The 24,377-nt window shown below is 44.6% G+C and overlaps 2 protein-coding genes and 1 pseudogene across 11 annotated transcripts in view; 1 reads left to right on the top strand and 2 right to left on the bottom strand.

Annotated features, from left to right (window-relative positions):
* ZSWIM9 (zinc finger SWIM-type containing 9) overlaps positions 1-24,377 on the bottom strand; it is a 181,946-nt gene that overhangs the window by 122,690 nt on the left and 34,879 nt on the right. The window lies entirely within an intron of this gene.
* Positions 1,054-23,735, top strand: CARD8 (caspase recruitment domain family member 8). 10 transcript variants are annotated; one of them, XM_019425836.2, is made up of 12 exons: positions 1,054-1,185; positions 2,169-2,272; positions 3,760-3,918; positions 6,042-6,206; positions 10,551-10,606; positions 12,661-12,811; positions 13,640-13,869; positions 13,943-14,205; positions 15,476-15,601; positions 15,933-16,074; positions 17,690-17,734; positions 21,105-23,286. In XM_019425836.2, exons 2-12 carry the CDS (start codon positions 2,214-2,216, stop codon positions 21,374-21,376), a joined length of 1,668 nt encoding a protein of 555 aa, XP_019281381.2. In that variant the 5' UTR covers positions 1,054-1,185; positions 2,169-2,213; the 3' UTR covers positions 21,377-23,286. The 10 variants fall into 10 exon arrangements, with proteins under 10 accessions (XP_019281381.2, XP_019281384.2, XP_019281382.2 ...); XM_019425839.2 differs by lacking the exons at positions 1,054-1,185; positions 2,169-2,272 and adding an exon at positions 2,429-2,803; XM_019425837.2 differs by lacking the exons at positions 1,054-1,185; positions 2,169-2,272 and adding an exon at positions 2,429-3,067.
* LOC128778048 (density-regulated protein-like) lies at positions 8,654-9,939 on the bottom strand (annotated as a pseudogene).

The following is a 24,377-nucleotide window of genomic DNA, read 5'->3' as shown; positions in this document are numbered from 1 at the left end:
TCTTGTTCTCAAGGTTGTGAGTTTGAGCCCCATGTTGGGCACAGAGATGACTTAAAATTAAAAAAAAAAAAAAAAGTGAGCATTAGGACAATGACATCCAGATCCTGGCCAACATCTAAAGTTGGGTTGTTGCTTGGGGCTCCTGGGTGGCTCAGTCCGTTGGGCGTCCGACTTCAGCTCAGGTCATGATCTCACAGTTCCTAAGTTCCAGCCTCATGTCGGGCTCTGTGCTGACAGCTCAGAGCCTGGATCCCATTCGGATTCTGTGTGTCCCTCCCCTGCTCGTGCTCTGTCTCTGCCTCTCAAAAATGAATAAGCTTTTAAAAAATTTTTTCTTAAATAATAAAGTTGGGTTGCTTTTTCTTGCCATTATCTATTTATTTAATTTATTTTAAAATTTATTTATTTATCTTGATAGAGACAGGGACAGTGTGAGTAGGCAGAGAGAGGGAGAGAGAGAGAATCCCAAGTAGGCTCTGCACAGTCAGTGCAGAGCCTGATGCAGGGCTTGAACCCAGGAACTGTGAGATCGTGACCTGAGCCAAAACCAAGAGTTGGATGCTTAGCTTACTGAGCCACCCAGGCTCCCCTTACTGCCTTTTTTTTTTTTTTTAATTAGTTTTCATGCCTAGCTCAGAGCCCAACGTGGGGCTCGAACTCACAAACTGTGAGATCATGACCGGAGCTGAGGTCGGACCCTTAACTGACTGAGCCACCCAGGCGCCCCAACAAAGCTACCTTCTAATAATTACAGTATTACATGCACAATTCAAAATTATTAATATCAACATTACTGTAAAAGTATTATTATAATTACATTTCAAACTGAGAATCAGTGGGACACCTGGCTGGCTCAGCGGGTAGAGCACCCAACTCTTGATCTCAGGGTTGTGAGTTTGAGCCCCATGTTGGGGGTAGAGATTACTTACAAGTAAAATCGTTAAAAAAAGTAAAATTGAGCATCAGTGATCACACATTCTTGGGAAAGTATTATGTCATAAATAACAAGAGGCCGGACTTCTTCTTTTAATAAGAGGAGGTCCCTAATTCTCCTCTGACTCAGCCTCAGCCTCTTCACTTTGGGGCAGTCTTTCCCCAGATGAACACAACCTGGGGCAGCCCGGGGATGTCTGAGCCACCAGCTCTGCCTTCTCCTTTCTGTGCCCTGGGGAAACCGAGACTTAGGTAAGTACTGCAGGAAAAGATCAAGTAGGGTGGCTTCAGGGGAGGGAGGGACAGATGGGAGGATGCCCTTGGCTGCAGATTGCCTAGTTCCAAGCTCCTTTTGAAATCAGCAGGGGAAGTGGGCTTTCAGAACCCCCTGAAGCTGGTTGTGGGTAGATTTGAGCCAGACAGAGCTGGCATCTGACTCAGAAGAAAGCAAAATCAAAGTCACTTCTGTGCCTGGGTGGCTCAGTCAGTTGAGGACAGACTCTTGGTTTCAGCTCAGGTCTTGATCTCACAGTTCTTGGGATTGATCCCTGTGTTGGGCTGTATGCTGGTGGTGGGGAACCTGCTTGGGATTCTCTGTCTCCTCTCTCTGCCCCTCCTCCACTTGTTCCCTTTCTCTCTCAAAATAAATAAATTAACCTGGAAAAAACCTTCACTTCTGCAGAGTCTGTAATAACCTCCTACAAATCTTTCTTCGGTATCGGGCTGTAATGAATCTCTTTGAGTTTTAATCAGTACTATGGTTTTTGGTATTTGCCCGTGTTTACCATGTGGTTCTGATTTCTGGGTTTTTTTTTTCTTTTTAAAGTTTATTTGTTCTGAGAGAGAGAGACAGAGAAGAGAAGGAGAGAGAGAGAGAGAGAGAGAGAGAGAGAGAGAGAGAGCCCTGCATTGGGCTCGTTGCTGTCATCAGGGAGCCCACTTCAGATCCTCGGTCCGCCCCCCCCCCCCCGCCCCTAGCCTGCTTGCACTCTCTCTCTCTCTCAGAAAGAAACAAACACTTAAAAAATTGAAAAATTAAAAAATAATTTTTAAACTTCACAGTCTTTTCTGGGTCTCTCTTCCAATTGCCTAGCATTACTGGGAACAATTCACCTGATGTACCTCTTTTGAGCGGACAATAAACAATGTTGGCAATTGTGTGGCGACATAAAAGCTAACATTTATCTGCAGGTTCTTCCAACTTATGTGAATACAATTTTCTTTTCTTTTCTCAGGGTTAATAGAGACGTAGCAGAGAGGTAAACACACCGGCTGATAAAATGGAAAAATATACATCTAAGAAAAGGATACGCATATTTAAGAGATGCCCTTTGACATGGTGAGAGTATATATACTGCCCTTCGAGGACTCTTGATGGCTTTGTATCCTCTGTACCTCATTATTTTCCTCTGCCTCCTCATTATTGATGCATGAAATACTGAGTACTACGGTCTTTTTGTATTACTTATTTCATTTTATTAAAAAATTTTTAGGTGTATTTATCTATTTTGAGGGGGAGAGAGGGCAGAGAGAGAGGAAGAGAGAGAGAAGCCCAAGTAGTCTCTGTGCTGTCAGCCCAGAGCCCAACGCGGGGCTCAATCTCATGAACTGTGAGATCATGACCTGAGCCGAAACCAAGAGTCAGACGCTTAACCGACTGAGTCCCCCCAGGTGTCCTTGCTTTTTTTTTTTTTTTTCTTTTTTCTTTTTAAAGAAAAGGCTCTGCTTACATTTCTTATTCATTCACTCGTGTCAACATACCTGAGGGGGAACACCTTCCTGGATGGCCAGATGCACTACCTAGACTTTCTCTCTCCATCGTTGGGTAATATGACCTTGACTCTGACCACAACTTCATACCTGAGCACAAGTGAGTCTCTCCAACTCTTTCCCTGATGCCATGGCTGTGCTTTTGACCATCCCAAGGCACAAGGCAAACTCACTAGGCTGTATCCATGAACGCTTCAGCTACTCCTCAACAGCACACCTTCCAGAGGCTCTTGTTTTCTTTGTGACCAATGAAAGCACATTTTTGCCTCATCTTGGAACTGGACAGAAATGAATTGGACCAAAGATGCAGCCAATATGACAGGTGTACAAGCCCCCATGCTAGGGAGTATTGAGGGTGACTGACGTGAGTTATTTTCTTTGGGACTCTAACATTTTTTAGGTTGGGTACTGGGTAATATTACCCTGCTAGAATTAATCATCACAAGGATTTGCGAGGATGGTGTTATATCCTTGCTTTACAAGTCAGGAAACCGATACTTCCCTCAGAGAGTTAAGCAACAATGTCGATTTGGCTATAAGTGCCAAGAACCAGCCTTTGGATTCTCTTCTCTTTGGTCGCCATAGTCACGACAAACTCACACTAAATAAACAGATGTTGCTTTGGGGGAAGTTTAATTCATCTAGTGTGGTGCAATTGTACAAAAGTTCCCCCTTTTTAGGACCGATGAAGGGCAGCAGAAGAGTAAGGAACTTCTCACACTCCCTACTTTACTACCATACAATATTGTTGTACAAGTTATATTCGAGTCTGTATTAAGTCTTACCAAGTATTACATATACATGTGATGAACCTGAAGCATTGAGAATCAAATGAGCCATGTCTCCTGAGATGAGCTCACTGTCTGCTGAGTGGTGATGGGGTAACAGTCAACACAGTGAAATAAGTGAATCCCAAGGTGGACATCAGAAAATGCATCACTCTGAGGATGAGGCATCTGGTTTGTGTTACTTCCACTGCATCACAGTGAGGAGACCATCCCCCCATCCAGTTCCCTGCACATACACACAAATCACAACACCCTTTGTGTTTTCCAGGTTGTGTGTGTGCAGCAGTGATGCAGACAAAGTGGAAAAGAACGCCTACCACTCAGAGAACTTCTACCTGTCACCGTGGAGGATGTCCGCCCGGTCAAAGCAAAAACAAAAACAGATCTCTACCCCTTCTCAGGACCGATGCAAAATTGACTTTCTCAGGTAAGAGATACTATATTCAGTGTGGATAAAATGGAAGATTCTGGATCTTGTCCCTCTGTCTCAGAGAGATCAGTGAAAAGCAAAGACGTTGAGATTATTTGCATAAAAATCAGCGTATTTGTTCTTTCTTTTTCGTCGTTATGACTTTTTATTTTGAGATGGTTTAAGACCCACAGGAAGTAGCCAAAGTAGTACAGAATGAGCAAAAATGTTCACTCAACCCAGCTTCCCTTAATGATGATATCTTTTATAACCATAGTCATTGTCAGGGCGCCTGGGTGGCTCAGTCGGTTGAGTGCCAACTCTTGATTTCAGTTCAGGTCATGATCCCAGGGTCGTGGCATCCAGCCCTGAATTGGGCTCAGAGCTGAGCATGAAGCCTGCTTGAGATTCTCTCTCTCTCTCTCTCTCTCTCTCTCTCCCCCCCCTCTGCCCCTCCCCCACTCTTCTGTCTCTAACTACATTAACAACAACAACAAAAATATCACTGCCACAATTTGGAAATTGACATTGACCCAGTACTAGTAACTCAGATATAGATTTTATTTCAAGGTAATATTTGACAGGCTGGAATATATTGCCGATGAACACAAGAATTTCTCAGTGTTGCTTCGTCTATCCACCCTTTCTCAATAGGATATTTCTATACAGGGTACCGTGGCTTGTAGGACTCAATAAACCACTTTATTTGGTTGAACCAATGCCAGTTACTCCAATGCCAATCTCTAGTCAAGTGAACCATCGTAGATGATTAAGGTCAGGGCCATCAATAGAATTCTTGCCAGCATGGACATAGCTCATATGCGTGGTGTCTAATATGAAAACCATTGTCCACCTGCGATGTTTGGCCACTTGAAATATGGCTAGTTCAAGTGAGAAACTGATTTTAAATTTTAATTAATTAAAATTTAAGTTTAAATAGGCACGTGTGTCTAGTGGCTATCATATTAGACAGTACAGGTCTTGGCCGAAAGGATGCTCCCTTGCTCTTAACCCCAATCTTGATATCAGCCAGCCAAGGGACCCTGGACCCCAGCTCTCAAGTGTGAAGAAGAAGAAAGGACCTAGCATAGGACTTTTCTGTTCCATATCTTGACGAGGATCCCCAGTGGAAGAAGGAAATAAGCCTGATAGCCATCGTTTAGCATCTCAGGTGTATCTCATCATGTGGAGGCAGGAGGTAGAAAAGGAGCATTAGTACTGAATGGGTTCTTTTCCTCTTACATTTTTATTTTATTTTATTTTATTTTATTTTTTAATTTTTTTTTTTACATTTTATTTATTTTTGAGACAGAGAGAGACAGAGCATGAATGGGGGAGGGGCAGAGAGAGAGGGAGACACAGAATCGGAAGCAGGCTCCAGGCTCCGAGCCATCAGCCCAGAGCCCGATGCGGGGCTCAAACTCACGGACCGCGAGATCGTGACCTGAGCTGAAGTCGGCCGCTTAACCGACTGAGCCACCCAGGCGCCCCTCCTCTTACATTTTTAAATGTTTACTTATTTTGAGAGAAAACAAGAGAGCATGAACAAGGATGCGGCAGAGAGAGAGAATCCCAGGCTGGCTCTGCACTGCCAGCGCAGAGCCCAACTTGGGGCTTGAACCCAAAAACCATGAGATCATGACCTGAGCCAAAGTCAAGAGTCTGTTGCTAACCAACTCAGCCACCCAGGTGCCCCTGTTCTGGGCGGGTTCTTACAGAACATAATCTCACTGATATCCTGGAATTTCACACACTCACATTAGGGTCCCATTCTCTCGGGCACCAATGATGGGTGAAGGCAGAATATAAGCTAGGAATCTTCTCTTCTCCCTAAACTTCTCAACAAGGTCACTTAGGTCAACAATCTAGTATGAAACAAAATGTTACAGCAAGTACTTGGTGTTGAGAATCGACTGAGTTCTGCTTCCCGGGATGGAGAGAGCAATGTGGAATGGGAAATAGAGACACAGTGAAATCTGGTATGAAGCGGGGTGAGATGGGCTCATGGGGGCTTGAGAGAAGACTTCTAAAAAGACAAAGCATGGGGTCCATGGCTTTTAACATAAAATCATGCTGCCAAGATTGTCCTTCCACCAGGCCTCCATGCTGTATTCATAACACAACTTCCGTTCTGTGTGCAGTGGATATGATGACGTATCTCACCCCTGCTCTTCGGCTGCGCACATACAGGATGACCAGTTTTCTACTTTCTCAGAAAATGGAGGATATTGTGAAGTGTTGATATCAGAGCCACCACCGCACATCACTGCTCTTGGAACTGAGTCCTGTGAGGAAGAGATTTCCTGGTAAGGGGAATGATTATATGGAAAAAGCTGTAACAGTACTGGATTCTGTTCCTCGATACCAGAGGGGCGCACAGGAATCAGGGGAATTTGGTCATTTATATGGGAATCAGGGGGAGAATGAATGAGGTTATACAGTCTTACCAGCAAACCCACAAATTTATGAATGAGATCAACCACCTCTTCTTCCAGGAAGGCAGGATGAGAAGCTATACACGAAAAGGCAGTCATGGATGCAAAGATCACTGTGTCATTGGTTAAGATGGGAACCAAAACAAATTGCTAGCTCAGTGCCTTGGGAATCTGGCTCGTGACGAGGCTGAAGGACGGAGTGGGGAGTCCCTGAAGGGGTGTGGTGGAAAATATTCAACACCAGCTTCCTCAGGGGAGGGAGAGAGCTTTTATTTGTAGTGCCGTCCAATTTCTGTGGGGTGATTACTTGTATCATGGTGGATCTCAAACTACTAGCATAACCTCAAGAGTACAGAGTATAGAGGTGCCTGGGTGGCTCAGTAGAAAGAGCTTGCAACTCTTTGATCTCAGGACCCTGAGTCGGAGCCCCATGTTGAGTGTAGAGACGACAAAAGAATAAATAACAAACTTAGAGAAAAGAGTGCAGAGTAAGATGTAGTAAAAATGCGAGCATTTATTTATTTGTAATATGGTCTATTTAAATGAAAGTCTTAGGTAACTTAATTCTTTTGTTTTTTTTAATGTTTATTTATTTTTGAGACAGAGACAGACAGAGCATGAACAGGGGAGGGTCAGAGAGAGAAGGAGGCACAGAATCTGAAACAGGCTCCAGGCTCCGAGCTGTCAGCACAGAGCCTGACACGGGGTTCGAACTCACGGACTGTGAGATGATGACCTGAGCCAAAGTCGGCCGCTTAACCGACTGAGCCACCCAGGCGCCCCAGTAACTTAATTCTTAATAATAGCTGTGTTTAACAACCTGCACACAAAATTCCTGAAAAATTTAACAGTCGGATCCCACCTACTGGGATGAATTGGCTCCCGCTCACCAGGGGTTCCTCCCACCACCGAAATCCCAACCTCTGCCACCCATTGGAATCCAGCGTGCAGGAGCATCACACAGAAGGCAGTGTATGTAACCTCCGTGCTTTGCATGGGGCCAACACAATCCATGACTGCTTCTGTAGCCTCAGACATAGCGCCAAGACTGAGCAGGGCAGGTCAAGTTTCTCGCACGTGGCTTGCCCAAGAACGCTTTTGAGAAAAGAGCCACAGATTCTTTAAGTCCACTTCTGCAAATATGTGTTCTTTTTTATCCATAGCCTGTGTATCAATTTCTCTGTTAATCCCTTATCATGTTGAAGTGAATAGACATAGCAAGGAATAGATAAGGAGTTTGGGGATCAAGGATTACGCGTATAGATCAAGAAATGAAGGGAATCTAAGAACACATCAGTGAAACTAGACATTTCATGATACCATGGAAGCAATTATGCAATAACTACTTTACCCACAGAAAACAATGCTTTTGTTTCCTCTTTCATCACATCTCCCCCTCCCCCCTTTTTTTTTTAACTTAAGCAGGCTTCATGACGAGCACAGAGCCCAACACAGAGCTCGAATTCACAGCCATGAGATCATGACCTGAGATCAAGAGTCAGACGCTCAACTGACTGAGCCACTCAGGCGTCCTTCATCATACCTCTTTTTAGGAACTAGGATTCTTGCCTTGTGATACCCCAGGTCTTGATTCATTCCAAATTTCCAACTCCCCAAGACAGAGGCTGGATTGTGTTGGTTGTCGTCATGTGTTAGGGACAGATTCTCACAACCAGGTGCCTCATGAACCACTAGTTCACCCCATAGATCATGATTTTCAGCTTTGTCTAAATAGTGGAATCATGGAAGCTTTAAAAGTAATGGTGCTTTGGTCTCACCACCAACCTCCTGACTTAATTGGTACGGGCTGTGACCTGTGTTTTGTGATAGGTATGTGTGTGAGTTGCAGGGGAGGGGGGGGCGAGTGGTTTAGCTTCCCAGGTGCAGTCAAGTTTGGGCACCACTGCTATGGGAGCATGTGTTTCACCCATGAGTCAATTGCTAATTCAGTGTTTTTATTCCAAAAGTTATATGACACAAATGAGAGCCAATTAATTAATTAATTAATGCTAAATGACCCAAAATGTTTATTTGACTAAATTCTATTTCATGTATAAGCATTACAGTCTCCCCTCTGTTTATCAGACTTTGGCAGTTAAAAAAACGAACCAACCTTATCCAGAACAGTGAAAATACCAAGTGTGCTGAAATCTACAGTTTTACTGTAGGACACACACACACACACACACACACAGACACATGTGCACACACACACACACACATAAACATGTGTGTGTGTGTGTACGTGTGTGTGTGTGTGTGTGTGTGTGTGTGTGTATATATATATATATATATATATATATATATATATGTATTTAAGTCCTCTCTCCCTTTGGCCACATCAACTCTCAGTTATGATCATTAACTACAGACAAATTTTCAAAATCACTTCTTTGCTTTTCTAAGATCTTTGTAGCCATCATCATCCACCTCTGGCCATTTTTTCCTGAGTGACATCAATCATGTCATATATAAAGTCTCCCTGAATGATGATCTCATCCTCTCCTGTTACTGAGTCCCCACAGGAGAATTTTTGAGCATCAAGTCTCTGTGCTTCTTTAAGATCAATTTCGAAAGTTGCAAAGCCACGTAGTCCTGTCACATATTTCTTCTTCACTCTGGGAATTTTGGCGATCAGAATCTTTTGTGGTACAGTCTTCTTTTTTGCTTTATTGGACCTCTTCTACCTCTCTTCTGCTTTTTCTTCTCTTCCTCTTCCCCTGCTGTGTCTTTTGACCCTCACCCATGTCAGCTTCTTGTTTCTGTGAATTTTCTCCAGGAAGTTTTGCAGGCTCATTTCGAAAATTCTTCTCTAGTGTTTGCTTCGGCAGCACATATACTAAAATTGGAAAATCCTTCTCTAACCACTGTTGACATTTAGTGACACCAGGCACGTGTGTTCACAGTACTTTGTTGGTAGTAAAAAGACTCCACAGTAAAAGACTCAGAGTGGGTAGCGTGCATCTAACTTGCCCTGGAATATTGTCTCTCAGACCTCCTTTGCCATCATGCCCATTGGATTTGGAAATATAAGCAGTCGCATCTCACAAACCCATGTGGTCACAAAATTCTTGTCCCCCTCCAGTCCTGCCCCTACTGCCAGCTGAAGTGACACAGTCAGAGCAACTTAAATATTTTTTTAAGTTTATTTATTTTGAGAGAGAGAGAGGCAGTGAGAGAGAGAGAGAGAGAGAGAGAGAGAGAGAGAGAGAGAATCCCAAGCAGGCTCTGCACTGTCAGCACAGAGAACGATGTGGGTCTCAAACCCACAAAACATGAGATCATGACCTGAGCCGAAATCAAGAGTTGGGACACTTAATTGACTGAGCCATCCAGGCACCCCCCCAGCCAGAGCAACTTAAACAATAGAAGTTAGGTATGGCCACTTTGGACACTGGTATAATAGGAGAAGAGGTAGAGTGGTGAAAACACATTTGGTTTGAGAGATCCTCTTAGTTCTACTATGCTTACATTTTGTTAACAAATCTCTCTTTGTCCAAGTTATCTCTTTTTTGAGAGTCTAATACAACTGTCCAGTAGAACTTTCCATGATGATGGAAATGTTCTGTTCTGCAGTAGCCAATATGTTATCCATTTTCCACATGTAGGTATTAAGTATTTGAAATGTGGATAGTACAGCTGAGGAGCTGAATTTAAATTGTTTTTAAATTTTATTAATTTTCAAGAGATGGACAGAGACAGAACATGAGTGGGGGAGGGACAGAGAGAAAGGGAGATACAGAATCCTAAGCAGGCTCCAAGCTCTAGCTGTCAGCACAGAGCCCGACGAGGGGCTCAAACCAATGGACTGTGAGATCATGACCTGAATGAAGTTGGACTCTTAGCCAACTGAACCACCCAGGCACCCTTGAGGAGCTGAATTTTAAATTAAATTAAATTAAATTAAATTAAATTAAATTAAAAGTTTAAATGGCCTCTTTTGGCTAGTGGCCACTGTTTGGGCCAAACAGCTCTGGTTTTTAATCACATCCCTTTCATTACTATTACTACTATTATTATTATTATTTATTATTATTATTGCGTGTGTGTGAACTGATTTATTTCTTTTTTTTTAAGTTTTGGTTGTAAGTAATCTCTACACCCAACATGGGGCTCAAACTCATGACCCCAAGATCAAGAGCCTCATGCTCTACTGATAGCCAGGTGCCTGCTGTGAACTAATTTCTAATATTTTCCTCATTTTTGACACTCAAGTTCTCCATTCAGAAGCGAATCTGAAGACCAGGAATCTTCACAGAGTCAAGAATCAGGTAATTGGCTAACATAGAGATGAGGCCAGGGCTGTGTCAGTGGGTTGATGGAAATGTCCCGTGGCTTTACATAGAGAAGACAGTGTTGAAGTCCTTTATGGCAGTGACAACCAAAAACAAATTTTCTTATCTCTAACACCATCCTCCATACAACTTAAATGGGGATATGAAGTACTCAAAATCTTGGACGTTATATCAGGAATGAATTCCATATTCCAAATACTCTATTAGGGTTATTACACATATTCTCTTTTTATTATCCATGGAAACTCTATGAGTGGATTATATAGATTCTACTTCAAAGACAAATAAAGCAAACTTAGAGGTGAGAAATCTTCCAGCTGGTAAGTGAGGTGTGGCAGCATTGGATTGTATTTGGTTAGGAGACGTTTCCATTGTATTAGTCTACTAGGACTGCCATAACAAAATACGGTAGACTAGGAGCCTTAAACAATAGAAGTTAATTTTCTCATGGTTCTGGAAGCTAGAAGTCTCAGATCAAAGGCTGGTAGATTTGGTCTTTCGTGAAGACTCTCTTCCTGGCTTGTAGATGGCCACCTTCTCCCTGGGTCTTCACATGGTTTTTTCTTTGTGCATCCAGAGAGAGAGAGAGAGAGAGAGAGAGAGAGAGAGAGAGAGATCTGGTCCCCCTTCCTTTTCTTGTAAGGACACCAGGACACCTTTCCTATTGGATAAAGAGTTCTTTCTTATGACTCATTAAAATTTTTTTAATGTTTATTTATTTTTAAGAGAGAGAGAGAGAGAGTGTGTGAGAGAGACCATGAACAGGGGATGAGCACAGAGAGAGAGGGACACACAGAATCTGAAGCTGGCTCCAGGCTCTGAGCTGTCAGCATAGATCCTGATGCGGGGCTCAAACTCATGGGCTATGAGATCATGACCTGAGCCGAAGTTGGACACTTAACTGACTGAGCCACCCAGGCACCCCTCTTATGACTCATTTAACCAGTAATACCTTCTTATAGGTTCCATCTTCAAATTCAGCCCATATATCTATGCTCATTGTGTTGGGCTGGAAAAAATTACCCAACATGACTATTTTAGATTCTGTCATTACTTGCTCCACCTCTAAGTGCTGATGGTTGAAAACTGTCCCACATGGTGTGAAGTAGTTTGAAAGCCATGCGAGATTCAAGGAGAGCAGGGCACTGGTGTTGGCTGTATCTTGATGCCCAGCCCAACTCCTGTCTTCCCAGTCATGTGGTCATTGGGTAAGCTAATCACATGAATAGCTAACATTGTGTGCTATTTTCGCTGGGTATCACACAGCCAGGTACCAAGATTCAGAGCAATTCTACATGAGGAAAAAAACTCAGAGAGGTTAAGTAACTGTTTAATTGAGACTTTTCATTTTTCCTATACAAGATCTCTACTCTCTGCAAAATGAGATTCCATCATATATAATTCCTCATAAACCAATTTTCGTCAGAGGACAGTGGCTAAAAGATTTCTATCGCCCAGGTTAGAGATATTTGTTCTATGCAAATCATCCTCGCCCAGAGCCTAAGCAGTGGGAAATGAATTCAGCAGTGCGTGCACGGAGGGTCTCCAAGCATTGTTGCGCAGCCGGATCCTGGAAGCGTTCAGGGAACGGGCGATGGTCTGGGGGTGCCACGAGATGGATGGTGGAGAGGACGAGAGTGAACAGATGTGTCTTTGCCTCTTCAGCTTTCATGCTTGTTCGCTTTATGGACTTGGCTTCCCTCACCAGCAACAAGCATTTTCTGCTCCTTGGGACCATGTAGAAATTTAGCTGCTGTGGTTCCTGACTTAGGCAAATACACCCCCTGCCCCTCATGCTGCCCAGCCTGACTTCCTTCTTAAATTTGGGGGTGTAATTTCAGCAGTAACAAAGAACCTTCTTGTGGCTTTCTCTGTGTGGATTCAAAACAAAGCCGCTTGTGCTAGTCCTATACCCTTCTCTCTGATATCTGGATTCCCAACAGTGCATGTGCAATTCAACATCCAGGACCCCTTCAGGCCATGCCTTTTTCAACAATCCACATATGACACATGCAATATATTTTTTTCAGAAGATACTTGCTGGGAAGAGAAGACAGTAGTGCCCCACCTGGTTGCTAAACTCTGTTCTGGGACTGAACCGGTTTGTAAAAGTAATCAGTTTCTGGGACCTGAAGGAAATGTGGATATTGAGATGATTGATAAGAGTGCAAACAGATACAGGTAAGAATCGAAGATGCTGATTGTTTAAACACAATTCTGCTATAAAGAAAGTATATAATGTGTGATACTTAACATGTATACACGTACATGACATATCTCTTAAGACATCTGAAATTTTGTCAATATTCTCTGTATTCCATATTCCGAGTTGGTATTTTAATTTTGACAGATGTAGAATACAGAGAAATCAGGGCCCAGAAAGCCTAATTAATTCCCCAGAATTTTCTTTAAAAAAAAATTTTTTTTACATTTATTTATTTTTGAGAGACAGAGGGACAGAGCACAAGTGGGGGAGGGGCAGAGAGAGAAGGAGACAGAATCCAAGGCAAGCTCCAGGCTCTGAGCTGTCAGCACAGAGCCTGACACGGGGCTCGAACTCACAAACCGTGAGATCATGACCTGAGCCGAAGTTGGACGCTCAACCAACTGAGCCACCCAGGGGCCCCCTCCCCCCCACAGAATTTTCTAATGTGGTGAAAGTCACAGATGAATCTTGAACCTTGCTCCACAACATCACATCCCTCTGCACAATTGTTCTTTATTTTTTAAATGTTTATTTATTTCTGATGGTGGTGGGGAGGGCAGAAAGAGAGCGAGAGAGAAAGAGAGAGAGAGAGAGAGGGAGAGAGAGAGAATCCAGGCAGGCTCCATGCTGTCAGCACAGAGCCCAATGCAGGGCTCGAACTCACAAACTGTGAGATCATGACTGGAGCTGAAATTGAGTCAGACGCTCAACTGACTGAGTCACCTCGGTGCCTCTGCACATTTGTTCTTTAAATCAAAGTCCTGGTGTTGTCCCTGTATGACTATCATTCTGACTCTTTTCAGTGTCCACTTCCCCGTGGCCGGCTTCTATCTGTGGCCAGCAACAGGCCTTGGCTTCCTGGTATCAGCAGCAGTGACCGTGACGATTACGTTCGATTCTTGGGGTCGGCACCTGGACCTGAAGTTACAGCATCACGAGAAGTGGATGGTGGCCGGCCCTTTATTTGACATCTCTGTGGAGCCTGAGGGGGTCATCACTGAAATCCACCTCCCCCACGTCATCTCCCTCCCAGGTACAGAGGGGAGAGAGGAGGCTGTGGGGACGGTGGGGAACATTGTCTAATGGCCTTTCTGGTTGCCCTGCAGCAAATGAGGTCGATATCTCTTGGTTCCAAGTTGCTCATTTTAAGGATGAAGGGATGGTCCTGGAGCCACCAGCCCGAGTGGAGCCTTTCTATGCCATCCTGGAAAACCCTAGCTTCTCTCTGATGGGGATCCTGCTGAGACTTGCCAGAGAGACCTGTCTTTCGGTCCCCATCACATCCACGGCACTAATCTATTATCACTTCCACCCCGAAGATGTGAAATTTCACTTGTATCTTATCCCCAGCGACTCCTTGCTAACGAAGGTAAGGCCTGCAGATTTGGGAGAAGATGTGAGAATTACATTTTCAGCCTATCACCTTGGACCTTCTGTCTCCCTATTGAACGGAAAAGTCAAGGCACAGGGGCACCTGGGTGGCTCAGTAGGTTGAACGTGGGACTCTTGATTTTGGTTCAGGTCATGATCTCAGTTTTGTGAGTTCGAGCCCCGTGTTGGGCTCTGTGCTGACAGCTTGAAGCCTGCTAGGGATTCTCCCTCTCTCTCTGCCCCTCCTTGGCGCTCTCTCTCTCTCTCACACACACACACACACACAATAAACAAACAAACAAACAAACATAGAAAGGAAAAGTCAAGGCACAGCTTTCATTGATAGAAGCATGAATCACCCTTCACAAGGTCAATCTGTAGGTGCTGACTCTAGAACGATACGCAATGATCCCAATAGGAGTTTGGTTCTGCTAAAAATGGAGCTACCTTTTCCGGCTTTTAAGGAGAAGCAAAAAAGGGAAAGGAGACTTATGGGGACTGGCAGAAGAGGTGATGCAGAGATTTCATTGTAGAAATGGACATTAGTAATATCTAAATGAAACACACACGCGCCCCTCTGCAGTCATCCTCCTCCTGTGCATTTGTGAAAGGCTCAGAGTCCTCCCCCCCCCCCCCTTTCCAGGGTTAGTGCTGAAGCAGAAGTGTTGGTGGCCATTGTGGCCCCCTAGCTACTGCATCCCTGGATAGAGTATCACTTCTGTTCCTCCAACCTCGGTGGAGAGGGTAGTGGGGGAAGACTCATCTGATTTTCTGGCCAATTGGTTAATTTTCCTACAGCTCAGTAAGAGGCAAGTGTGGGCCTGGCGGTTGTTAGGTTGTGAGTAACCGTGGGTATTTAAAATACAAGAGAAAATATTTTAAAGTTTATTTGTTTATTTTGAGTGAGAGAGCAGGGAAGGGGCAGAGAGAGAGAGAGAGAGAGAGAGAATCCCAAGGAGGCTTTATGCTGTCAGCACAGACCCTGATTCGGGGCTTGAATTCACGGCTGTGAGATGATGACCTGAGCCTTTTCAAAAAGACATTCCTTCCTTATATACAGAGACATATTCATATATATACGAATATGCATATATATAGGTATATACATATATATTTGAATGTATCAGTCTGTACATGAACCTTTACGTCCATTGAATGATGTCATACGTGCTACTTGATACCGTGTATGGAGAACTTTGTATGCGACTGCTTTTGCTTATTTCCTTTTAGCTTTGCCCTCTGATTTGCTTCTGCTGCTTCTTCCTCAGGCAATAGATGAGGAGGAAGCTAAATTTCAAGGTGTGCGTCTGCAGACCTCGCCCCCAGTGGACCCACTGAATTTTGGTTCCCGTTATATTGTGTCTTGTTTGCCTCCCCTGGAAATAATACCCAAGGTCAGTAGAATTGGATCTAACTCAAATTGAACACATGTTTCAAAAATATTTTGTACTTTTGAAGAAAAAAAAAAAGAGAGATTATTCTCTGAACCATGTCCTGATAAGAGCTGGTCTACTCTTCCTTCCATGGAACAATAATATTTCCTGAAATTGTAAACTTACCAAGAATGTTGACCTTTCTCCCTCTGTTTTCCTCTCAACCAGCCATGAGATTGTATGGGAAATGGATTATATTTCAGTGGCCAGTTTCCTGTAGGCAAACAGAACTTGCCACCCCCCTCACCCCCCCCCCCCCCCACCGATGCTTTAAGTCATGTGTTTCCTCTAGGAGTTGAAATTATCCTACAGGAACCCTGGAGAAATCCAGGTCTTCTCTAAAGTCTATGCTGGGAGGATGAAGGAACCAATCATGCTTGAAATTACTGACAAAAGATACAAGACTTTGATCTGGTACACTTTGGTGAAGCCAGGTAGGTAAAAAAAATATATATATATAAGGCTAGAATTGGTGGGGGGGGGGGGAAATCACGCACCTGTCTCCTTGGTTGCAGTGAAGTCTATCACAGGAGAAGGTCTGTTTATGGTCTCATCCCAGAGAAGAAAATAAATCTACTGACAGTTTATAGTGTCCAAAGTTCTGCACTATCAACAACCCCAGTGTTAGAAGGTTTAAGGAATATACTCGCTTATTGTTCACATTTAACCACTTCATGATGGTATTTCATGCCAAAACACGTTTGCCTAGAAGATAATTGTTTTCTTCCTAATTTTTCTTTAAATTCTGGTCAGTTAACATCTAGTGCAATAGTGGTTTCGGGAGTAGAACTCAGCGACTTGTCACTTACATACAACACCCAGTGTTCATCATTACAAGTGCCCTCCTTAGTGCCCATCTTCCACCTGGCCCCTCCCCCACCCGCCTCCCTCCCATCAACCCTCAGTTTGTTCTCTATCATTAGGAATCGCTTATGGTTTGCTTTCCTCTTTCTTTCTTTCTTTTTTTTTTTCTCCTTCCCATATGTCCATCTGTTTTGTTTCCTAAATTCCACATATGAGCGAAATTCTATGGTATTCATCTTTCTCTGACGGACTTATTTCACTTAGCATAGTATACCCTAGCTCCATCCACATAGCTATAAATGACAAGATTTCATTTTTTTTGATGGCTGAGTAATACACACACACACACACACACACACACACACACACATATATGCCACATCTTCTTTATCCATTCATCAGTTGATGGACACTTGGGCTCTTCCATAGTTTGGCTGTTGTAAATAATGCTGCTATAAACATTGGGGCTCATGAACCCCTTCAAATCTGGACCTTGTTGTATCCTCTGGCTAAATAATTTCTGGTGCAACTTCTGGGTCATAGGGTAGTTCTGTTTCCTAGAGGATAATTTATGTAGAACAGTATGATAACTTAAGGGTTGGCTTCACATTGTCTCACATACTGGCTTATAAATAGAAATAGAAGGAATGTTGGGAAAATATATTCCTTCCTCTGATGCATTTCCCTAATGGGTAGGGAGTGACCTTCTACCTCATGGGGTTCCATTTGTATATTAATGTTCGAATGGGATCCTTCACTTAGGAAATGGAATTAAATTACTTTAGTGTGTTACAGGGGTGCCTGGGTGGCTCAGTCGGTTGAGCGTCCAGCTTCGGCTCAGGTCATGACCTCATGGTTTGTGGGTTTGAGCCCTGCATCGGGCTCTGTGCTGACAGCTCGGAGCCTGGAGCCTGCTTCGAATTCTGTGTTTTCCTCTCTCTCTGCTCCTTCCCTGCTCATGCTCTGTCTCTTTCTCTCTCTCTCCTTCAAAAATAAATAAAAACATTTAAAAATTTTAAAAAATTATTTTAGTGTGTTAACATCAAAGCCTAGAGAAACCAAGGGGCACCTGTCTGGCTCGATCAGTACAGCATGTGACTCTTGATCTCGGGGTCATGAGTTCCAGCCCCAAGATAGGCGTAGAGATTACTAAAACAATAAACTTAAAAAAGAAAAGAAAAGAAAAACTAAATAAAGGTATACAGCTGATTTCATATCATTCTCCAACTTTTCCTTCCTTCCTAGAGGAGCTCCAGTTTGGTGCTACATCGGCCCCTCCTCCCCTCCCAGGTCAGTGCAGTGTTTCCACCAAAAGTCTGATTTCAGGAGATCTTTGAGTGATGTCGCTCAATGTGGGTTCATACCTTCTCTTCATTTACAAAGACTAAGTGGTTCCAGAGACAAACACAGAGTCTGATGCACTTCAGCAAACACATGAGGCTGTAATACGCAGACTCTGAGCGTGCAACCACACTTTTTTGGGAAACCATTTTGCATCCGCTGAACTTTAAGTAAGAGTAGTTTGAGGCGGCTGGGGATCAAACTTTAGAGAGACGGAGACCACATGAGACCAGAGGGGCAGGCAAGAAACAGAACTTGTAAGCATAAGGATGATCATTGAACTCTTTTGGAGCCTAGTCCGAAGGCAAAGGGGGGCTTTTGAAGGGTGAGTAACAATGCACTCACTCTTCGGAACTGTGTGGATGACTGTGAGTGAGGAATGAACAGGAAGTGGGCATTGGCTTATGAGGCTGTTGTAAATGTCAAGATCAGGTGTTAGCTGGGAATTGGTTAAGGTTAATGGAAATGGTAGGTAGCGGGGAAAGAAATTATTTAAAATAAAATGCCAAAGGGCACCTGGCTGGCTCAGTCGGAGGAGCGTGGGACTCAATCGCACTAAACTTTTAAAAATAAAATAAAATAAAATAAAATAAAATAAAATAAAATAAAATAAGGAGCCAAGATTCAGAGGACTCCATTCTGCCTTCCATGTTGTTGGCCATGATTGTCAGGCTCCACACAGTAGAAGTGACGGGCCCCCTTTGTCAAAACAGATCATCCAGGAGGAGAAGGAGAGCATTTTCTGGTGTCTCTCAGGGAGGAGAAGGCTCCTCGGGTATCGCATTCGCTTGAAATGGCAACAGACCCATCCTGGCCAGCGGGTGCTGTCAGGAGGTCCAGAGAGGCAGACTAGCTGGAGAAAATCAGGCCCCACACCTGGAGTTGCAATTGGGTTCAAACTCAGCTACAGCTCTTGGTGAAGAATCAGGTAAAGGTGATTTCATAAAGGAAATTGAAAGGACTTAATGCAGGTGGTGAGTGTGTAGCATTAATACAGGGTCTCTACCCTTCCTATCACACAAGCTCTTGAGCAAGAGATATCTGTCACCTGTCGTCTGAAGGATGAAACTGACACTCATTCACTCTGTCTAGAAGAGCTTTCAGAAGCTTCTGCCGGCCCACATCTTGAGTCAAATCTTTATCTTGGCCACCATGTGCCATGAATCATGACACCTCTTTACCCCTCTTTCCCTTTTGGCATGGTGGCATCTTGCACTTAATACCAAAATTCTTTTCCTTCCGGGGCACCTGGGTGGCTCAGTTGGTTGAGCATCCGACTTCGGCTCGGGTCATGATCTCACGGTTCATGAGTTCCAGCCCCACATCGGGCTCACTGCTGTCAGCCCAGAGCCAGCTTCGCATCCTCTGGCCCTACCCTGCTTGCTCTCTCTCTCTTCCAAAAATAAGTAAACATTAAAGAAGTCCTACAAATCCTTCAAATCCTCCTTTGATACTAATTCTTCCGTGAAGACTTTGCTTCACAGTCTAGTCATCCCCTCCTTTGTGACCTGAAGGCTGTGGTGACATTTGTCCCTCATGGGACTATGGCGATAAAAATGATCTTGATGACAAACGCAGCTTATCAAAGGCCTGTAGCATGCTAAATAATCAGGGTACCTGTATTTGTGCTTTATATGGTCCACTTCTGTTTAGTCCTGTCAATAAACGGTGGCTGGCTTCCCCAATCACAGAGGAGCGTCAGAGTGCGGACATGGTAGTGGCCGTGAAGTAACAAGGTTGCATGCAGTGTAGCCTGAGACAGACACACTCTGCACGCATGGGGTTTCTATTCCAGCAGGTGAAAACAATGAAGCCTGTTCCACACTGCTTATCAAAATATACTTGTGGCGCGTGTTGCCAAGGAAAACTGGAGGGGTTTAGAAGAGGATAACATGAGGAGCTTGGATCTAGCATTGAGGGAGCTGAAAACGTCTCAGAGTGCATCCTGGAGAAAAGGAAAAAGTGAAGTTTATGTCCAGTTAAGAAGATCGAATAGCAAGGGCGCCTCGGTGGCTCATTCGGTTGAGCGTCCGACTCTTGATCCCGGCTCAGGTCATGATGTCCCAGTTCGAGTCCTGCATCGGGCTCTGCGCTGATGGCGTGGAGGCTGCTTGGGATTCTCTCTCTGCCCCTCTCCTGCTCGTGCGCGTGTGCTCTTTCTCTCTCTCTCAAAAAGTAAATACACTTAAGAAAAAGAAGGTTGAATAGCAGTTGCTAAACAAACGGGAAGGTTGAGACAATCGAGGCAGCAAGAATAGGTTAAGCTGAGAATCTTTCTGTGGCAGCAACATCATTCATTCAAACTGTGGGGTCACTGACCATACACTTGCAATGACTTTTCAGTACAAAGACCGAGACTTCACAGGAATCACGTCATTAAATTAAGCTGTTTGGCTATAGCCACAGATGACTGGGCATGAATTACCTGTGCCACCGTGTTAAGAGCAAAAGTTCTAGAGGCATGACTTGTACATAAAAAGCAATCACACTTTTTAAAAAATGCTGTTTTATTTTGAAAGAGAAAGAGAGAGGGAGAGAGTGCAAGCCGGGGGAGTGGCAGAGAGAGGGGGACAGAAGATCTGAAGCAGGCTCCAGGCTCTGTGCTGACAGCAGACAGCCCAATGTGGGGCTTGAACTCACGAACCGCGAGATCATGACCTGAGCCGAAGTTGAAACCTCAACTGACTGAGCCACCCAGGCGCCCCCCCCCCCCACTTTTAGTGAAGAAACTGAGGAACAAGAAAGCAATGTTATTTGGCCAAGGTCACAGAGGTACTATACATGGGCACCAACAGGAACCCTGAGTCAGCATGATGCAAAATACCTTCTTCCGTCCAGTGCCCCTGTCCCTCCTGTGTGGTCCTTAACCAGGTAAATCTCTTTCTACACAGTTCAGCAGCAGAAGACCCTTGGGGGTGGGGAGCCAGCCTTATCCATCTGCCTCTCTGGTGTCATGCACAGCTGCTGGCAATGTATGAACTCAGAGACGGTTAGAAGGATGAGTAGTTGGATGGATGGCAACGTAGAGCCCTCTCTCTAGGGTTCCGATGACAACCGGAAAGTAGCGAAGGCGAGGTGCTCAGAGCTTGGAGGGGAGGGTGCTGGGATTGAAGAAGAGGTCTCACTGAGTTCTCCCTAGGTTCATTGACCCCCGAGAATGGACTGTGCGTCCCGAGCGTGCGTCTGTGAGACCCGGGCAGCCCGCAAAAGAGAACGAGCAACGTCTCCATGCAGAATTATGTCTTGCAGCTGGGCATGGGTCCTGACCCCTAGAAGCAAGCTTCCCCTTTCTGAGTCTGCAACTCTTCCTTCTGTCCAGCTGTGGCCTTTATGAAGGAGCACCATCGTCATCTTCAAGCCAGGCTGGGGAACCTGAATGGAGTCCTGGATGATCTTCAGGACCGTGGGGTCTTCACCGAGGAAGAGAAGGAGATGGTGCGGCAGATGCCAACACAGCAGAGAAGGAACGAGACCCTACTGAGGATGGTGGAGAATAAAGGGCACCAGGCCCAGAAGGTGCTCTTCAAAAGCATTAGTAGAAGAGACCCTTATCTGATGTCCTACCTCAACCAGCAGAGCTTACAACAGTGATTCAGACCGATACTCAGGAAGAGAGAATCCAGCGTTCTCCGCTGCAAATGGATAAACGGACGGGTGATCATTGAGTTCAGGGTCCAAGGCACGAGGTCCAGGTAACACCAACACATCACACAGGCTTTCCTGAGGACTGATGTGTAATTTTGCGGAGACCTATTAGTGTATCCTAATATCTTAACGTCAAGAATATCTGAAGAGAGGACTACTGCCTCGAAGTGCTTTTTAAAAACAAATCCTGGGGCGCCTGGGTGGCTCAGTCGGTTGAGCATCCGACTCTGGCTCTGGTCATGATCTCACGGTTCGTGGGTTCGAGCCCCGCGTCGGGCTCTGTGGTGACAGCGCGGAGCCCGGAGCCTGCTTCGGATTCTGTGCCTCCCTCTCTCTACCCCTTCCCTGCTCATGCTCTGTCTCTGTCTCTCAAAAAGGTGAATAAACATTGAAAAAATTTTAAAAAAATCCTGTTTCATCCATTGGCACATTTCTTGGACATCTGGGCAGAGGCAGATAAACGCAAGTGTGTTCGTGATTGACAAGGCCCAGGGAGACCAGTTCTCCTGAGCAATGTGAGAAGCAATTCCGGTGAACATTACCTCTGGGATGTTACCGTCTCACAACAAAAGGCAGGAAGTCTTACAAAAACTCTCTGTTGGCGGTGGGGTGGGGGGGCTGGGTGGCTCAGTCAGGTGAGCGTCCGACTCTTGACTTTGGCTTAAGTCATGATCTCACGGTTGGTGGGTTCGAGCCCCACTTCAGTCTCTGCGCTGACAGTGTGGGGCCTCCTTGGGATTCTCTCTCTCCCTCTCTGCCCCTCCCCTTCTCTCTCACTCTCTCAAAATAAATAAATAAACATTTTTTAAAAAACCTCTCTGTTGAGGACATTCATGGCATTCCTAAGTCTTAATGTTGTCGTTATTAAAAACATGCTGTGTCTTTAACATTTTATCCACTGGTATTTATCCCAGAATGATCTGAGTCCCTTTCATGGAACAGAGCACAGGAATGGAAGCCCATGTGAACGTTGGCAGAAAACGTTTTCCTGCTGGAATATAGGCTGGTACTGGGCTTAGGCAGGTCCACACAGTGGTGAAGTATGGATAAATGGCCTGCATAGAACCAGCGAGAGGAAAGATGAAGAGCATCCAGCTGATTCTGAGAGAGGCCCTCCTGGCTAAGGATGTCACAAAAATAAGCCTGACATTTGGAGTCTCCATTGGGCCCTGCCATTTTCTATCCATCCCAGCCGTCTTTGAACTAGTGTTTGCATGGCATAATTATTGCTACCCTTTGACTTTGAACTCAACTTATTTCATTATATTTGAAGTGAGTTTTTGTGGAAGACGGCATAGAGTTGAGTCAGTTTGTTTTCGTTTTGTTAACCCACGTTGACAATCTCTGCTTTAATTGGCACGTAGAGCCGTTTACATTGAACGTAATCGTTGACATGTTAGAATCTAGCCTGGGTCAGCCATTTTTGTATTTGTTTTCTGTTTATGCCCTTTGTGTTGCATGGCTATCTTTCCTTTCTTGGCTTTTCAGGGGTTACGTGAAGAGTTTTTTCAGATTCCACCTTAATTTATCTGTTGTGTTTTTGACAAGATGTGGTCGTGTATTTTTTGGTGATTGCACTAGGGATGAAAAGATACACACTGAATGCCTCAGTGGTAGTATCAATATTGTGTTAGAGTAGAATCTAGAGGGGCGCCTGGGTGGCTCAGTCAGTTAAGTGTCTGACTTTTGATCTCAACTCAGGTCTTGATCTTGATCTCAGGGTCATGAGTTCAAGGCCTGCATTGATCTCTGCACTGGGTGGGGTGTCTACTTAAGGAAAAAATAAAGATAAAGTGGAATCTAAAAGCCTTACCACCATTTTGGCCATGTTACCTTTTATGACCGGGTTGTCTTCAATATTACCTCTCTCTATATATAATAAAGTCCCAAACAGAAAAATGTTATATATGTTTTCTACTTGCAATTGTTGAGTATGCTTTAAGAACCCATGAGGAGGGGCGCCTGGGTGGCTCAGTTGGTTAAGTGTTTGACTTCGGCTCAGGTCATGATCTCTCAGTTTGTGAGTTCGAGCCCCGCGTCGGGCTCTGAGCTGACAGCTTAGAGCCTGGAGCCTGCTTTGGATTCTGTGTCTCCCCCTCTCTCTGCCCCTCCCCTGCTCATGCTCTGTCTCTCTCTGTCTCTCAATAATAAATCAACGTTAAAAAAAATTTTTTTTTAAATCTTTGTCAGGTGCTGGAAGCCGAGCTATCCCAGCCTGAGTGGCAAGGCCCGGGCCGTGGATGGATTGGCGACTGCAAGGCGGCCCAGCGACAGTGAAGCTTCTTGTACTCCCGCTCTTAGGTAATTCGGCCTTAAAACCACCTGGGGTATTGTCTGTTGGGGAATTGCCCTCGACAGGCCCCCTGGGAAAAGAGCCATTAGGAAAGAAAAGAAGGTTCCGCAAGAAATTGTGCGGCCTTACGTTTAGCCCTTGCCACCCCCTATGGAGACTTCTCTACTTACAGAAAGGATAGCCTCATGCATTTGCCAGCAAAGGAGGCCAATAAAGGAGAGACATATGGATTTGAAAGCCCCACTCCAGTAACTAAGGAGTGTATCTATGGACTCAGGTCACTCTAACCCCTGGGCCCACCTGGCCCCCAGGAGGCATTCCAGATGATGATTGAACCTAGTCAGTTAAGGGACAGAATGGTTCATTGGTTCCTAGGTGCATTGTCTCTCTGAGAATGTACAAGGCGTGGGTTTCTAAGGCCCTCTTGGCCCCTTCCTGGCACCTCAGACCCAGGCGAACACTTTTGTTCTTCAAAACCACGAATGGTTCAGGGAAACAACCAAGAGGTCATGTCCCTGTAACTGTTCCACTTGAGGTGTTGAGAGATAAATGACCTTTCATGAGAACAGCAAAGCAAATACTTTATGGATTATAGATAAGCATAGACACATAATAAAAACAATGAAAGAAATTAATCAATAAGCAAAGGGCAGG

Source organism: Panthera pardus, unplaced genomic scaffold, assembly GCF_024362965.1.
Source record: "Panthera pardus isolate Hobbes unplaced genomic scaffold, ASM2436296v1 HiC_scaffold_18, whole genome shotgun sequence".
NCBI lineage: Eukaryota > Metazoa > Chordata > Mammalia > Carnivora > Felidae > Panthera > Panthera pardus.
Note: the sequence above shows the minus strand (reverse complement) of the source record. Positions and strands in the feature narration are given on the sequence as shown.

What these genes read in the sequence shown, in the direction of transcription:
- CARD8 (XM_019425832.2), top strand. Translation starts at nt 3,635, where the DNA reads ATGCATCACTCTGAGGATGAGGCATCTGGTTTGTGTTACTTCCACTGC. An exon ending in AAGAGTGCAAACAGATACAG is followed by an intron (nt 12,812 to 13,639) that starts GTAAGAATCGAA and finishes GACTCTTTTCAG; the next exon opens with TGTCCACTTCCCCGTGGCCG. An exon ending in CCCTGGAAATAATACCCAAG is followed by an intron (nt 15,602 to 15,932) that starts GTCAGTAGAATT and finishes TGTTTCCTCTAG; the next exon opens with GAGTTGAAATTATCCTACAG.